We start from the raw sequence: 13,968 nt of genomic DNA, 5'->3' as shown, positions 1-13,968 counted from the left end.
AAAAACCCATTTTTGCGGGGAGAAGTTCAGGCCTGCTGCTGAAATGCGCATAGGTAAGGAGGAGCCAAATGCTGATCATCAAGACAATGGGGAAAATGTCTCCAGGGCATGTCAGAGACCTTCATGGCAGCCCCTCCCATCATAGGCCCAGAGGCCTAGAAGGGAAAAATAGCTCCCTGGGCCAGATCCAGGCACCCCCTGCTGTGTCTAGCCTAGGGACTTGGTGCCCTGCATCCCAGCTGCTTTAGCTCCAACCGTGGCTAAAGGGGGCCAAGTTGCAGCTCGGGCCATGCCTTCAGAGGGTGCAAACCCCAAGCCTTGGCAGCTTCCATGTGGTGTTGAGCCTGCAGGTGCACAGAAATCAAGAATCAAGATTTGGGAACCACCTCCTAGATTTCAGAGGATGTATGGAAATGCCTGGATGTCCAGGCAGAAGTTTACTGTGGTGGCAGGGCCCTCATGGAGAGCCTCTGCTAGGGCAGTGTTGAATGGAAATGTGGGGTTGGATCCCACACACACAGTTCCCACTGGGGCACTGCCTAATGGAGCTATGAGAAGAGGGCCCACTGGGGCACTGCCTAATGGAGCCATGAGAAGAGGAGCTGTGAGAAGGGGGCTGTGAGAATGGTAGATTCACCAACAGCTTGTACCATGTGCCTGGAAAAGCCACAGGCAGTCAACGCCAGCTCATGAAAGCAACCAGGAGGCCGGGGGCGGGGTGGGGGTGTCTATACCCTGAAAAGCCACAGGGACGTAGCTGCTCAAGACTGTGGGAACCCACCTCTTGTATCAGCATGACCTGGATGTGAGACGTGGAGTCAAAGAAGATCATTTTGTAGCTTTAAGATTTGACTGCCCTGCTGGATTTTGGACTTGCATGGGGCCTGTAGCCCCTTTGTTTTGGCCAATTTCTCCCATTTGGAATGGCTGTGTTTACCCAATGCCTGTACTCCCATTGTATCTAGGAAGTAACTAGCTTGCTTTTGATTTTACAAGCTCATAGGTGGAAGGGATTTGCCTTGTCTCAGATGAGACTTTGGAATGTGGGCTTTTGAGTTAATGCTGGAATGAGTTAAGACTTTGGGGTACTGTTGGGAAGGCATGATTGGTTTTGAAATGTGAGGACATGACATGTGGGAGGGGCCAGGGGCAGAATGATATGGTTTGGCTGTGTCCCCACCCAAATCTCATGTTGAATTGTAGCTCCCATAATCCCCACGTGTCATGGGAGGGACCTGGTGTGAGGTAATTGAATCATGGGGGCAGGTCTTCCCCATGCTGTTCTTTTGATAGTGAATAAGTCTCATGAGATGGTTTCATAAAGGACAGTTACCCTCCATGCATTCTGTTGCCTGCCTCCATGTAAGATGTGCCTTTGCTCCTTCTCCGCCTTCTGCCATGATTGTGAGGCCTCCCCAGCCATGTGGAACTGTAAGTCCATTAAACCTCTTTTTCTTTATAAATCACCCAGTCTCGGGTATGTCTTTATTAGCAGCATAAGAACAGACTAATACATAGCCCAAACAAAGACAGCTAACATGGTTTAACGTGTCTGACTGATTGAGGTATAACGAAACCAACTCATTGTTTTATTAGTGTACTTGAGGAATATCTTAGGCACACAGCCAGTACAGGCAAATTAAAATCCTCAACATTAACTTGGAAGTTTTTATTTGTAGGAATCAGTACTGGCCTCAAAACCATTTTTATATCAGATTCTGTATATTAAAGCCACCAAATTTAGTAGTCTTCCTTAAAATACCACTCACTTTTCTCTCCTACTTAAAAATTGGATGCATTTTTCTTCTCATTTTAGGGGTGTGAGGGGGTATGGAGGGTTATCAGATGGTAAGTGGCTTATGATCAAGAGAAATGATACCAGTGAAAATCTGTCAGAGTTTTCCTTCACTCATATTGTCTTTAGTTGGCAGGTGTTTGAATGAGAGAAGAAATAACTGTCAAAGACCAAAGAGCTTATCTTCAATTTTATTGTTGGGAATCTACAATTGCAAAGTGGTTCAAAGTCATTTCTTTGACCACTTCACAATACACACACAGATTTAGGAAACTTAAAAAAAGTTCTTTAAAAAATTCTAATAGGATTTACCCTATTTTACTGGCCAAGTGTAAAAAATAAACCCTAAATGTACCTTTCTCTAATTTTCCTTGTACAATCTTACTGACATTTTTTATAGCTAATCCATATATGCATAGAACCAAGGCTATTATTTTGCTGCAACAACTTTTATAAAAAGGTTATGAAGTTTAAAAGTATATTTTGTATCAAGAGTACTTAATATTTGTAAACACTAAGAAACAAACATACTTCCTATCAAAGCCTCTAGCTGCCATTTGCACACTGTTTTTAAGGTGAAGCCTCCCATTTCTTGAATTACTTACGCAGAGCTGAGCAGGCTCATGTGGTTCCACTCCCACGTTAAGTATTTGTTCTTTGGGCGTAAGTCATTTCATCAGCATGGGTATTTTCTGACCACCCACTCAGAGGGTCCCACTTTCCAGCAGAAGTTCTCATATCTGGGCTTAAGAATGATTTACAGTGACTGTTCAGATTTGGAGGCGGAGCGACTTAAAAAATGTATACCTCTTCCTAAAGTCATTTATTTTCTTCGAGAACTCTGGACATTCCATAACTAGGTGTGTGGTATGAGTAGAATGAATTCAGTGCTAGCCTCTTGCTGGAGAGAGACAAGTGCAGGTTTAGAATTACAGCTTATCTTAGAAGATTCTCTTCTCATGATACCTTCATGTTAGAAGAAAGAGGACAGAGGCAGAGCTGATGGAACCTCATAAAATAATAGCTAATGCCATGTGTCAGGCACTATGCTTAACAAATATCTGTTTAACATGTGTAAATGCTCTTTAGCTCTTGCTTTTCTATAATATAAAACAGTCCTGGTGTCCTGTTCTTCCCTTTCTCTCGTGTCCTTTGACTGTCTTTTGCAGCCTCTGGCCTTTCTCATTATCTACTACAGCTTGCTACCTGACTCATCAAAGACACATGGGTGTTGCAAGAGAGGATGGTATCCTGTGTTTATACCATTAAACTTGCTATTATAACAGGAGCTATAAAGTGAAAAAATAGAGACAAGAAATAAAGCAGAGATTTGTCATCCATGAGCTTGGGGCTATTGATAATTATGAAGAGAGGAGATATTAAGTATCATTCTGAACAGTAACTTGATATAGTTGAGAATGCTGGACTTGAGTTCAAAAGACCTAGGTCTAGGTCTTGGATCTGTCAGCATTAGCTGTATGGTCAAGTCAACCCTTTTTGAGCTTCAGTTTTTTCATCTGACAGGTGGGAAAAACATCTCTCTTTCCTACCAAAAATAAGTTGTGGATATCAAATGAGACAGTGTGCTTAAAACTTCCTTGTGAATGATAAAATTTTATGTAAACATAAGCTGTTTGATGGATTAGAAATGGATATGAAGAAGAAAAATATGGTTTAAAATTGTTAGTAAAATTTTATTAAAATTTGGACACGTAAACTCAACATAGTTGGCTTTCTCCTTATAGGGCCCTATGTTAATTTTTTTTCTAACTCACTAGGTTGCTGACCCTGAGTAATCATGTCTGTCTCTTCATTTTATAATGCTCTAACCTTCAGCTTCTAGGAGCCTGTAAAGATGGTTTTTGCTGTCACAAAGCCAGGTCCTAAAAGGCAGATTTGAATCTCACTTGAAAAAATGCAGTTTCACACATTAAAGGCAAAGAGAATTTTTGGCTATTGGTATAAAACAAAGATCACTGCCCAAAGTGAAAGAAATATTAAAGAAAAGCTTCCATGGCAGTGACTTCCTGTGGAAAACTTGATCCGACCTTCAACTGCTGGATAAATTACTTTCATTTTGGAGATATATGTAGAAACCACGTTGATATCTTGGTCACCTAGGAAAACATATACATTATTTTAACTATAGAAAAGGTAATTAATTATCGATCAACAGTAAGGTAGTCCTTTGTAATTATAAAAGGGAAGCTATTTCATAAGCAGGGGTAAAGTGTCACAGAAGACAAGAACGCTAGTGATCATAAGTACAAAGAATTTGATTGCTTTTTCATGCTCCAGATGTAAAATGTGTCTGTTGTTCAATATTGGGTAATTGGGGGAAGTAGAGTTGCCTCAGCTCTGTGATGACTCTAGAAAGAGGTCATTGACATCATAGCCTTTGAACCACTCCAGAACAAGGGCATTAGGGAACTGGGTCAAGAGCAATTAGTTGAGAGATAAAACTGGCTTGCTTTTGTTTGCCTGCCCAATAATTATTTTCACGTAATTGATGATGGGACTTGGGGGATTTCCTTTACCAAAGAGAGGAGAGGATAAATGCTAATTGCCTATAGCTACAACAAACCCATGTTTGTTGGGAACCCATGTTCTGTTGGGAACCCAACAGAATTTTATTTTAAAAATATCACTCCAGTACTTAAGAACCCTTCTCTCTTCAGTGGTTTTCACCTCTGGGTGTACACTAGAATCACTGAAAAAGAGTTTAGCCCCAATCCAGTTAACTTAGAATCTCTTAAGAGCTGCGGCCGAGCCATTGGTATTTAATTTAAAATGTTCCTGAAGTGATTCTGATGTATAACCAGTGTTGAGAACGCTTAGGTCCAGGGCTTCCTTAGCCTTCTGCATGAGCTCCTCTCTCTAACATCCTTCAGTCTAGGCTTGAGTGGTGGACAGCTGATGGCTATCAGCCTCTTTGTCTCATGGGGCTTTTACGCCTGCCCTTCCATCTTCTGTCACGGAAGGGACAGAAGAAGCCAGCACCTTTCCTCCCAGGAAGGGCTGCCTCCTTTGGTCTGGTCCTGCCCTCCACGCTCCTTGGAATAAGTAGCTAAAATGACAGGTCCAGCATGATAAGACTGAGGAAGATCCTGGTGGAACTTCCCAGAGATGCCAAGAAGCTGCTTGTGTGTCTTGTAAGCATGCTGGTCTCTGCCCTAGGAAGAGGAAGGGGAAGTGTGTCCTATGTCAGTGGTCTGTATGCACATAATGTGACTCTCAACAGAATTTCTGAAAGTGAGGCTGGCATATAATGTCCCTCAATGCTGCCAGAAGTACCAACTGACATCACAAGTATGGTTATTCCTATGATTTGTACCACCAACCCACTGTGCTGAAAGGGCGGCACTTACCCCATCCACTTCTACGTGACTGATTCACACAGAAACTTCTTCAAGAAAGAAAATTTAAATGATTTAATGTGATGGTTTTCCATATCCTAAAATTCCAGAGGTGTGATTTTTCTGTTAATGCAAAACTCACTTATATTTCACAATTTAAATAGCTGCTTAGATGTAGTTAAAAGAATTTTAAAACATTTTTGATTTACAAGTGTTTTGTCTCTGGGGTTGGATGAAGGCATGTGTGTGCTCGGGGATTGACAGGGTACATATTCCTCTCTGCTGTGCTGTGCTGCTGCTTTCCAACAAGCAAAGCAGGAGGGAGTCAGCAATACAGAGAGTCACTTTGCCCTCCTGGCACCACTAGTAGCTCCCCTTCTTGGCCCAATTTTGTTGTTCTTTAGAGAAAGGAAGAGACAGTCATGCTTACCAGAGTCATGTCTTAATAATTCATCTTTTATCATCTGGAACCCATCTCCACCATTGGCCAGGAAGTTTGGGAGGATCACCTTATATACCTCGTCCATTTTGAGAGGGTCATAACTGGGCACTCGACACTTGGTGCAAAGAACATCTAATTTGACTACTCTGTCTCCAGGTTTTCGGGAAAGATCATACACCACATGGATTCCTAGAAAAGAAATGAGTCTGTTTTCACCAGATCCAAAGGGAGATTTCTGTTTCCTAAGAAATTTTGGCCAAACTCTACAACTGGGGCATGGGGCTGTGGTTTTTCCTTTGGTTTAAACCTGAGTGAAATTTTGTCAAGAGAATTGTGACAATGCAGCCACCCTTTATCCTTGAGTCCTTACAGGACATATGAGAACCACTGGAAGGAAAACCAGCTCTGGACCAGAATAGGCAAAGGGTGACTCTACATGGAGAAACCATGTAGAGGTTTCTTTTCTGTTTTTCCCTTAAAATGCTGAATTGGCCTACTAAATTGATTCAATGGCCTTAGAAAGTGAGAAACAGATCAGAGGCACAGAGCATTTTACAATTTTGAAGACCATTAAATGGTAATCATTTGGGATTGGGTGACTTCCACAAGGCATAGAGCTATGCAGTGCTTTGCTAGAGCATCAAAAAACTGCTTTTCCCTCAACTCCCTTCTGGGAAAATGGAGGATGTTTGGGTTGCCCCATAGGCAGTAGGATAGGGCCCCACTGCCTTCTGTAGCCCTTCAGTCTCAACAGCAATGTGTTCTGCAGAGGAAAACTCAGCAAAGCAATTCTATCTGTCAAGCGGGACCACAACCTAAGGTTAAAAAACTGAGGCCAGATTATGATTTCCAGGTAAAATAAGATTGCTTTTAAAGGATTAATTCACTGGACTGTGGAACTATTAACAAAAGTGTTTCAGAAGCCCTTGGCAATTTAGGAAGCATTTATTTCCCTTCAGCTTTCACTGCAGCCCATGAGAGAAACAGGAAAGGTTTTCTCCCTGTGCCCAGAGGGGTTGAGAACTTGCCCCAGGTCACAGTGGGACTAGAACCAGGTGTTCAGGTGTGTCTGTGCAGTAGGCTGCTCCTTCCAGGAATCATCCTGGTTAATACAGATTGGACAGCATTGCTTTAAATCTTGGCATGGTTCCAGGCAACGATGAGTAGAACGGAGGAGAGGATTTAAAAAAAATAATTGAATGCTTAAATAAGATTTTATTAGAAACTAGACCTCAAAGCAGCTGACCTGCTTAGAGAGCCCATCTGATGTCCAAATCAGACTTGGCAAATACTGCTTATTGCCAGGGCTTTGGGGCTTTGGGGCTTTGACCCCAACATAATCTTAGTGGCTCTGAGAGTCCACAGCCATTAAAGGATAAGGTATTGATTGGTGTTGGGTGGGGAAAAATCCAAACCAACTTGACCACAGGAATTTTGGTGAAGGGGAAGCTGAGCCAACCAGCAGGAAATGCCATGTCACTTTGGATGGGCCAGCCCTACAGGATGGGTGACTTACCGCCCACCTGCAGGAACTCTCCAGTGGACTGGCCGTAGCGGTGCACGCTGTGCTCAAAGGCCTTCTTCAGGGTGGAACCTTTTAACTGGACTAGGTCAAATGTGCCTCCAAAGGGCAATACAGCAGCCAGGTTCTCCCAGGTAATTGTGCCTGAGGGTAGTCACAGATGAGGCAAGAAGGAAAATAGCTTGAGAAAATGCTTACACCATGACCAGTTTCCCTCAGCGCTGGGGGAAGAAATGAGGGGGACATGGGAGGCTTATAGAGCATCATCAGCTATGTCTAAGTGGTTCCTGACACTGAGGAAGGGAATGAGTTTAGGAGGCCTCTGGCCCTGCACTCCACCACTGGGCAAGATGGCAGGAGCTCACAAATGGCTGTGCCTCAGAAGTTCACCATGCTCAGTCTTAGATCTGCTAGCTTGGGGCTGGATCTCCAGTAGTTTGTTTTGCATTGTTCCGTTCCTCCAGACAAACAATGTGTCCCTGCAACCTGTCCCTGTTGTCTGACAATGGAATGCATTTGGGGCCTTATACTGATACTGATTGTTTTTCACAGTAAATCAGGGAGGGCTACAAGAGTGTCTTGAGTATTTGTGTAGTTGATTTGTTTTGCCATATGATATAATCTTGGATATCTGTAAATATACTAAGGTAACATTTTAATCCAGTGGTATGTCTTTTTCAGGACAGAAGATTGGTGATTTTGTCTCTTTTCAGATGCCAAGGTGGTGACTGTTGTTATTTTGCATAAATCAGAAACAACTAGTATAGCTTTGTAAGTCAGAAATTCAGACCAAGTTTGAGTTCCACTAACCTTACCTGCAGCTTCTGTGTGTGAATACATATAAGAACACACAAGCTTGTGTGTGTCCTTCAGGCTAGGTTTTAGACTTTAATAATGGCTAACCCTAATTTAAAGGACTGACATTCTGGTACATGGCTGGCAGCAGAGATGAACTGAGGCTGCACATGGGTGTGTTCAGGGCAAGAACCACAGCAGAAAAGGAGATCAGAGAGAGAACAGGACACACTGAGGAGCTGGGCCTGGGAGCATACCATTGTTGCGTTCATCAATAGGCGACCGGATACCACCTCCATTTAAAATGCACATGGATACGTGGTTCCAGAACATTTCATCCGCGTGTCTGAGGTTGTTGTTAATCTGCAACAGTAGCACAGATTTACACTAGTTACTCTGGTTCTTCTTCCTTAGGATCAGCTCCAGGAATCTGGTTAGCTCTAGTGAGGAAATAAAGCTGCTTTTCACCTGCTGCTGGGTTCCCAGGGATCTCTCAACTATAATTAGAACTAATTTTATGCTCCCAGAAGTAAAAATATACTGTTACCAGTCCATGTCAAACTCTTATTTCCCCCTCCTAAAACTCCCATACTGTCAGGCCAAGTGGCCTTAGCAAAATGGTCTCTTGGTTGTAGCCCTAGTGTCAGGACTGGGCCTCCCATGCAAGGTGGCCTGCAGAGTCACTCCTGCACAGGCTTCTCCAGGGCAGGCCATGCCCTCTGCCTGATTCTGAGGGCTTGGCCCTAGAGCCTGCTCAACACCAGACCTCGTGCCAAAGAGAACCTGGCCTCCACGTCTATGTCTGCAGCTGATTCCCAAGTTGGCAATTTTGGAAAGACAGAGACAGCCTTTTGAAACTGGGGAGAATCACATCCATTCTTTCTTTTATTTTACAAAATATATGTTTAGTTATAAGAAATAAAATGAATATATTCTCATTTAGGAGACAAAAAGCCAAAAAAAAAAAAAAAAAAAGGCCAGGCATAGTGGCTCACACCTGTAAATCCCAGCACTTTGGGAGGCTGTGGCAGGTGGATCACCTAAGGTCAGGAGTTTGAGACCAGCCTAGCCAACATGGTGAAACCCCGTCTCTACTAAAAATACAAAAATTAGCTGGGTGTGGTAGTGGACACCTCTAATCCCAGCTACTTGGGAGGCTGAAGCAGGAGAATCGCTTGAACCCAAGGGACGGAGGTTGCAGTGAGCTGAGATCATGCCACTGCACTCCAGCCTGGGTGACAGAGCAAGACTCAGTCTCAATAAATAAATAAATAAATAAATAAATAAATTAAAAAAAAGCAAAAGCTCTCCTTTGTCCTAGCCTCTTTAACAGAGTGGATAAGCACTGCCAACAGCCTGGGTTGTTTCCCTCCAGACTTCTCTTAACATTTATATACCAGCTTCTCCTTAACTACTTCTCTGGCATTGACTGCATGATGCTGAGGAGACATCATGAGTCTGGTCTTGGCATGAGCATGATTGTTGTCATTTACATGGCAAACATTTATTGAGTGCAGTTGTATCCTGGGCACTGGGCAATGCATGCCAAGCACTGACAGAAATGACTTCCCTGGGTGCAGGCTGTGAGCCCATGGAAGTGGTAGTCCGACATAGGAGACCTTGGCTCAGTAAGGCCCCCAGAGAGCTACCATGGCCATTCCGCCTGGTGACAAGTAGACGGGCTTGTTCTTCATAGCTGGTCTTGCTCAGCCATAGGACTTGTTATTACCATTAAAACTGTGTGTTGTCTTTCTGTGCCTGTGAAAGAGGTTCCTGTCACACAAGGCCAGGGTTCTCTGGAGTCAAGTGAACAGATGAGGGAAAAACAGTCTGGCCAAACAGATATGCTTTTATCTATTATGTTGATATCTCCAGGGTAGCAGAGTTTGTGCATTTGCATCATCTTACAAAAGGAAAGCAACATCCAAAATTCAGACATCTAAGAACACCTTAAAATAAAGGTTTTAGTTCTTGTAAAGCAATATGTTGGTGGTTACCTGATCTCCTTCCAGCACCTTAAGAAGGTACTGAGTATGAAGCTACATCAGGCTTTTGTTTAGGCACTAATGTTTTATTTATTTTTCATGTTTATTTAATTTTAGAGACAGAGTCTCGCTCTGTTGTCCAGGCTGGAGTGCAGTGGTGCAATTATAGCTCACTGCAGCCTCCTGGGCTCAAGCCATCCTCCCACCTAAGCCTCCCGAGTAGCTGGGACTATAGGCACATGCCACCACCCTGGCTAAAAATGTTTTGAAATCCCTCATTCTGTAGCTATCGGTCTATCCCTTCTCGCACCCTTCCTTCCTCCCTAGCATATGTCCACTCCTGCTGATGACTTACCATTGCATCACAAATCAGGTTGCCCATGTTGCATTCTCTAAAGCGGCACGATTGAGAGGAGCCATCCAGATAGACAATTGTTTTCCCTAATTCCTGGGTAGAATAATTATCCAATTTTATCCTCCATTTGTTAATGTCTGCTTTTATGCTTGGATCTAGAAGAAAGAAAAGAAGGTAGCCTACAATTAAATCTCACACTGGGCTAAATTCTGGAAAAGGAATGAAACATCATCTATCTTACTTGCTGTGAGAACATATTTCTTTACCATATTTGTGTGCATTTTGGTTTTGACCATGAAATTTCCTTAGGAACTTCTATTTTGTTTCCTGGTAATAAGACCTGGAATGCATCTTAATTTAAGAATACTCTGAACATCTATCAGCTCATCACATCTGTATGAGCTACCCATTGGCCCACCTGGGACAGCATTAGTGGTGGTGGTAGGAGCTCTGAAAAGCCCAGGGGCAGTTATAAAAGGCCTGCTGAGGTACAGCTGGGCTATCGCTGGCAGTGTGGTCCTGGGCCCCTTTCCCATCTGGCTACTGAGAGGCCTGTGTTGTGACTACAGGCTCTCCTGGGTGCTGTGCACCTCATCTTCCTGACGTGATCATAGTCAACAGAAAAGGGAATGTGAGAGACAAGCACAGGAGTGTGTTCTGTATACATATGAAAATCAATGATATAAAAATGTATTTTTAATCTGAGACTCATGTAGGGAGACGCCCTGAAACTATTGCTACGGAATAAAAGATGAAATGCTCCTGATTATTGTAAATACAAAATTGCATGCAGGATTGTGTAAAGACAATGCCAGGTTGGACTGCCAGAACGAGCCAACAGCACGTGATGTGCTTCCCCCGGCAGAGAGCCTACAAATGGACGTGCATCAGGGAGGTTTCACATCACCAAGATTCCTATCCCAGAAAAGCAGATGTTCATAGCTCTGGGAATGGAATGTGACCCTTGTGGGGAGCCTATAAACAGACGCATGGGGGGCGCCTGTCCATATGGATAAGATAGGGCTATAAACACGCTCATCTTGCCGCCGCTCTTCTAGGCCTCTTTAGGGTTAAGGCATACTCCCCTCTGAGAATTTCTGGTCTAACTGGTTATCTAGCTTCATGTCCTGTTTCCATGGATTATTTGTAACCAGTTTTTGTTGCAATTGTTACTGCTGATTAATATCTTGCTAATCATAGGTTATGGAAAGACTGTGTTTCTGTTCTAAGGCTCTGTTAGAAATTACTGACGCACACACTATATTGTAAATTCTTATCTCATACTGTACTTCTACATACAAATGTACTCTACTTCTACATACAAATGTTATGTTAAAGAATTACTTCATCCCCATGTGACCATCTCACCTCATAATCAAATGACCCTAAATCCCTCACTAACGTACCCCCGCCCTCACTAAACTTAATAATAAATGCTGGTATATCCAGTGCATTGTTGGCACCGCAGGACCAGAAGGCAGTGACCCCCCTGGACCCAGCTTTCACTATCTTGTGTGTGTCTATTATTTCTCAACCTGCCGATCTGCCTAGGAACAAAGAGAGAGCCCCATTGCATTGCGGGCTGCTGGCCAGATCCCGCAATAGACTCAGACATAAAAATAAGGTACTCCCTCATTTGATAAAGAAACTGAGGCCCATGAGATTGGGCAACTTGCCCAAGGCACACTGCCTCTAGTTGGGGGGCCAGGACTTGAGCCCCGCTCTACCCAATTAGAACCCCTTTAGTTCAGTTATCTCTCCTGTAAACACAAGCTGAGAGTGGCTTTTGCATGTCAGGATCAAGATTTTAAAAGGCAGAGGAAGCAGTGATGTATGGAATCTGATGCTGAAAAGACTTGAAGAAGCAAGTGGGGCTTTTGGCATTTGGGTGTGTTTTAAATCTATCCATGAAGAGGGCAAACTCAAGGAAGAAACTAAATTCTTCAACAGTATTATAGTCTTTTCCTGAAACATTAAAGGAAAAAAATGGGAAGGAGGAAAATATCCAGCCATCTAAATTTTAGATTGGTGGAACATTCCCCTGAACTTCACTTACCTTCAGGAATGCTGCTGTTTAGAAGAATGGGATTTCCATGGGAAGAGATGACGTTTCCTCTTTCATCAAACTCGATCTTCAGATAGCCTAGGTATTTGCCAAAAGCATAGGCCTGGACTACAGGAACCTTCCGCCCATCATCAGAAGTGACTATGAATGGGTACTTCCCAGCAGGCACCTCTTTGGAAGGTGGATTGCCTGAAATAAAAGAGCCACAGCTGATCAAGTCAGCCCTTGTACATACATGGCTGGCTGTAGGCCAGCAGGCCACTGGCTGGATGACAGAGTTTTAAATTGATGATTTGCCATCTGTTGCTCTACATAGCTAGTCTTTCAGAGTGCTGTCTGGGCATTTGCCCATTTCCGGATGCCCTTTTAGTACATGAATCCTACCATTCTCAACTCAGCAGTCATTTACGAAGCTCTTCCTAAGACCCGGGCATTGTGCTTGTGCTGTGGGGCACACAAAGATGGAATGCTGCAGAGTATCCTCCAGGCTCACTGTGGCTCCATTCTCACTAGCCAGGTGGATTAGCCAAGCCACTTTACCATACTGTAGTTCAGTTTCCTTGCCTATAAGGTGGGCGAAATCCATTTTAAATGAAATCCATTTTAAACAATCCCTATTTTACAGGGCAGCTGAGAGGATTAAATATCTAAACTCCCTAGCTGGGGTGCCTGGCACATTGTAGGTGCTCAATAAATATACAATAAGAGTGTATTTTTTCCCTTATAAGGGATAAGCAATCTCTAGAAACCCCAGACATACACTTCGGAGCTTAAAATCTTTAGTAGAAGATGCAGAGATGACAAAGAGCTATTCTTGGGGTTTGCTGCTAAATTCTGCATCCCTTCAGGTGTCTTTTAGAAGAGCCACATTCACCTTGAGGGCCAACCAGCATGCACACTCCTGACCCCAGCCAGCCCTCACACTGGTCAGGTTCTGCAGGCCTCTGTCTCAAAGGGGAGATGTGGGAGCTGCTCATCACCCAGAGGCTAGGAGGCCCACCACTGCCTGGAGTAGTGGAGAGTATGCAGGAGGGTGGAGAGTGTCGCCATACAGGGAGTAGGCAGCCCAGCCTTTAATCACTTAGCACATTTAAGTTCCTTAACTGTAGACCTGCTTCAGGCACTCTGTGGCTTATATCTTACCTCCAAGGAGACAATGGCACAGTTCAGCTGTTTCAAATTAGAGACTATGGGACAGATTCATTTGACCCCATTACTGTTTCTATCATCTCCCTCATCATACCCATGGCTAGTTGTTCCTATTAGATATTTACAGAGGGTCCAGAGAACTTCAGCACATGTTGATTACACACATGGACGTGTTATGAGAATCAGCCATGAGCCAGGCCCTGGGCTTAATCTCATTTAGTCCTCCAAGCTTCCCATGGGGCAGGTCCTCTATTATCTGTACTCTGCAGACAAGAAAATTGATTGTCATAGACAGAGTACCCACGGTCACACAGCTGGTATGTGATGAGGGTTGGGAGGAGGCAGACTGAAAACCCAGGCTGTGAGGTACTGGAGCTTATGTTTTCTCCACTACCCACAAGCCTATCATGTATTTTTTTTTTTCCTAAAGTCTGCAAGCTGGTTGTGAAAGGCCACTTAACAAATCAAATGCAAACCCAGGATTTGCATCTTTGTGTCCCAAGC

At 43.6% G+C, this 13,968-nt stretch overlaps 1 protein-coding gene across 1 annotated transcript in view; it reads right to left on the bottom strand.

Annotated features, from left to right (window-relative positions):
- Positions 1 to 1,970: 1,970 nt before the first annotated feature.
- Positions 1,971 to 13,968, bottom strand: part of NT5E (5'-nucleotidase ecto) — a 46,239-nt gene continuing 34,241 nt past the window's right edge. Inside the window, exons 4-9 of the mRNA XM_004044361.5 lie at positions 12,307 to 12,504; positions 10,251 to 10,405; positions 8,168 to 8,273; positions 7,110 to 7,259; positions 5,582 to 5,782; positions 1,971 to 3,912 (exon numbers count right to left, since the gene is read on the bottom strand). Coding sequence (XP_004044409.1) covers positions 3,749 to 3,912; positions 5,582 to 5,782; positions 7,110 to 7,259; positions 8,168 to 8,273; positions 10,251 to 10,405; positions 12,307 to 12,504 — 974 coding nt within the window. The 3' untranslated portion in view covers positions 1,971 to 3,748. The remainder of the gene's footprint in view (positions 3,913 to 5,581; positions 5,783 to 7,109; positions 7,260 to 8,167; positions 8,274 to 10,250; positions 10,406 to 12,306; positions 12,505 to 13,968) is intronic.

This window comes from Gorilla gorilla, chromosome 5, assembly GCF_029281585.2.
Source record: "Gorilla gorilla gorilla isolate KB3781 chromosome 5, NHGRI_mGorGor1-v2.1_pri, whole genome shotgun sequence".
Taxonomy (NCBI): Eukaryota; Metazoa; Chordata; class Mammalia; order Primates; family Hominidae; genus Gorilla; species Gorilla gorilla.
The sequence above is the reverse complement of the archived record's forward strand: the minus strand, read 5'-3'. Positions and strand labels throughout refer to the sequence as shown.